Source organism: Oncorhynchus gorbuscha, unplaced genomic scaffold, assembly GCF_021184085.1.
Source record: "Oncorhynchus gorbuscha isolate QuinsamMale2020 ecotype Even-year unplaced genomic scaffold, OgorEven_v1.0 Un_scaffold_595, whole genome shotgun sequence".
NCBI classification, from domain to species: Eukaryota; Metazoa; Chordata; class Actinopteri; order Salmoniformes; family Salmonidae; genus Oncorhynchus; species Oncorhynchus gorbuscha.
The window spans coordinates 207,056-209,555 of record NW_025745430.1 but is presented as its reverse complement, the minus strand read 5'-3'; the positions used below and the strand labels follow the sequence as shown (position 1 = coordinate 209,555).

Sequence of the window (2,500 nt, the reverse complement as noted above, 5' to 3'; positions counted from 1 at the left end):
TAGAATACAGTATATTCCAACCACTCATCAGGTATGGTGCCCAGTCATCTTTCTACAGTAATAATCTAGAATACAGTATATTTCTACAGTAAAGATGCCATTCCGGCCTGTACTGTACATGTTTAAGTCTGGTCTCCACAACAGTATTCATGACTATGAAAGACATTTGGCATATTGACTGACCTTTCTAACACTCTGTTCTTCCTGTTTAGTCACAAGTTTGGTAAGAAGTTGACCTATGTAAACTACCTGTCTGAGCTCAGAGATCACCTGAGCTGGGATCAGCTCATCATCCCACCTGATGTCCTCAGGTAGGTTACACCTCTACACCACTACCTTACCCTGACCCCTGACCTTAACCCTAACTACCTGTCTGAGCTCAGAGATCACCTGAGCTGGGATCAGCTCATCATCCCACCTGATGTCCTCAGGTAGGTTACACCTCTACACCACTACCTACCCTGACCCCTGACCTGTAGCTGCTCAGTTTTTTCTTTTTTTTTCTACTGTGTCATTGACTTGTTTATTGTGTTATTGGCTTCCCAGTGGGTCAGAAGTTTACATACACTCAATTAGTATTTGGTAGCATTGCCTTTAAATTGTTAAACATGGGTCAAATGTTTTTGGTAGCCTTCCACAAGCTTCCCACAAAAAGTTGGATGAATTTTGGCCCGTTCCTCTTGACAGAGCTGGTGCGCGCAACTGAGTCAGGTTTGAAGGCCTCCTTGCTAGCACATGCTTTTTCAGTTCTGCCCACAAATGTTCCACAGGATTGAGGTCAGAGCTTTGTGATGGCCACTCCAATACCTTGACTTAGTTGTCCTTTAGCCATTTTGCCACAACTTTGGAAGTATGCCTGGGGTCATTGTTCCTTTGGAAGACCCACTTGCGACTAAGCTTTAATTTCCTGACTGATGTCTTGAGATGTTGCTTCAATATATCCACATAACTTTCCTTTCTCATGAAACCATCTATTTTGTCAGGTGCACCAGTCTCTCCTGCAGCAAAGCTCCCCCACAACATGATGCTGCCAACCGACATGCTTCACGGTTGGGATGGTGTTCTTCGGCTTGCAAGCCTCTCTCTTTTTCCTCCAAACATAACGATGGTCATTATGGCCAAACAGTTCTATTTTTGTTTCATCAAACCAGAGGACATTTCTCCAAAAAGTACGATCTGTGTCCCCATGTGCAGTTGCAAACCATAGTCTGGCTTTTTTATGGCGGTTTTTGGAGCAGTGGCTTCTTCCTTGCTGAGCGGCCTTTCAGGTAATGTCGATATAGGACTCGTTTTACTGTGGATGTAGATACTTTTGTACCTGTTTCCTCCAGCATCTTCACAAGGTCCTTTGCTGTTGTTCTGGGATTGATTTGCACTTTTTGCACCAAAGCACGTTCATCTCTAGGAGACAGAATGCATCTCCTTCCTGAGCGGTATGACGGCTGCGTGGTCCCATGGTGTTTATACTTGCGTACTATTGTTTGTACAGATGAACGTGGTACCTTCAGGTGTTTGGAAATTGCTCCCAAGGATGAACCAGACTTGTGGAGGGCAACAAAAAAAAATCTGAGGTCTTGGCTGATTTCTTTTGATTTTCCCATGATGTCAAGCAAAGAGACACTGAGTTTGAAGGTAGGCCTTGAAATACATCCACAGGTACACCTCTAATTGACTCAAATAATGTCAATTAGCCTATCAGAAGCTTCTAAAGCCATGACATCACTTTCTGGAATTTTCCAAGCTGTTTAAAGGCACAGTCAACTTAGTGTATGTAAATGTCTGACCCACTGGAATTGTGATACAGTGAATTATAAGTGATATAATCTGTCTGTAAACAATTGTTGGAATAATTACTTGTCATGCACAAGGTAGATGTCCTAACAGACTTGCCAAAACTATAGTTTGTTAACAAGAACTTTGTGGAGCGTTTGAAAAACGAGTTAATGACTCCAATCTAAGAGTATGTAAACTTCTGACTTCAACTGTACACGCCCATGTATTTACTACAGGCATGACGAGAGGCTGCAGGCGGCCCAGAAGGGAGGTCCCTCATCTAAGACTCCTCCCCCTAGACCTCCTCTGCCCACTCAGCAGTTTGGAGTCAGCCTGCAATAGTGAGTATTTTAGCTGAGTTCCCTTTAATCGTCCCCCCCTCCCCCTTAGCCGCTCCATATTTCCACCGTGGTTATGCCAACTAATATGATGTACCATACTGCAAGCCTACTGAATTAGACGTGTTCTGTTCCCCAGTATTGCTGAGAAGAACCAGGGAGTTATGATCCCTCCTGTGATGTCCCAGACTGTGTCTTATCTCAAAGACAAAGGTAAGAAGATAGGAGCTGTCTGATAGGACCTTGGATCAGGTACCAGACCTCTACAGTATAATAGTTGTTGAGGTAGGAGCTGTCTGATAGGACCTTGGATCAGGTACAGGACCTCTACAGTAATAGTTGTTGAGGTAGGAGCTGTCTGATAGGACCTTGGCTCAGGTACAGGACCT

The 2,500-nt window shown here is 44.0% G+C and overlaps 1 protein-coding gene across 1 annotated transcript in view; it reads left to right on the top strand.

Annotated features, from left to right (window-relative positions):
• Positions 1 to 2,451, top strand: part of LOC124018989 (rho GTPase-activating protein 8-like) — a 5,783-nt gene extending 3,332 nt beyond the window's left edge. The window contains exons 2-4 of the mRNA XM_046334313.1: positions 213 to 311; positions 2,010 to 2,114; positions 2,251 to 2,451. Of these exons, the coding sequence (XP_046190269.1) occupies positions 213 to 311; positions 2,010 to 2,114; positions 2,251 to 2,347 (301 nt within the window). The 3' untranslated portion in view covers positions 2,348 to 2,451. The remainder of the gene's footprint in view (positions 1 to 212; positions 312 to 2,009; positions 2,115 to 2,250) is intronic.
• Positions 2,452 to 2,500: the final 49 nt, after the last annotated feature.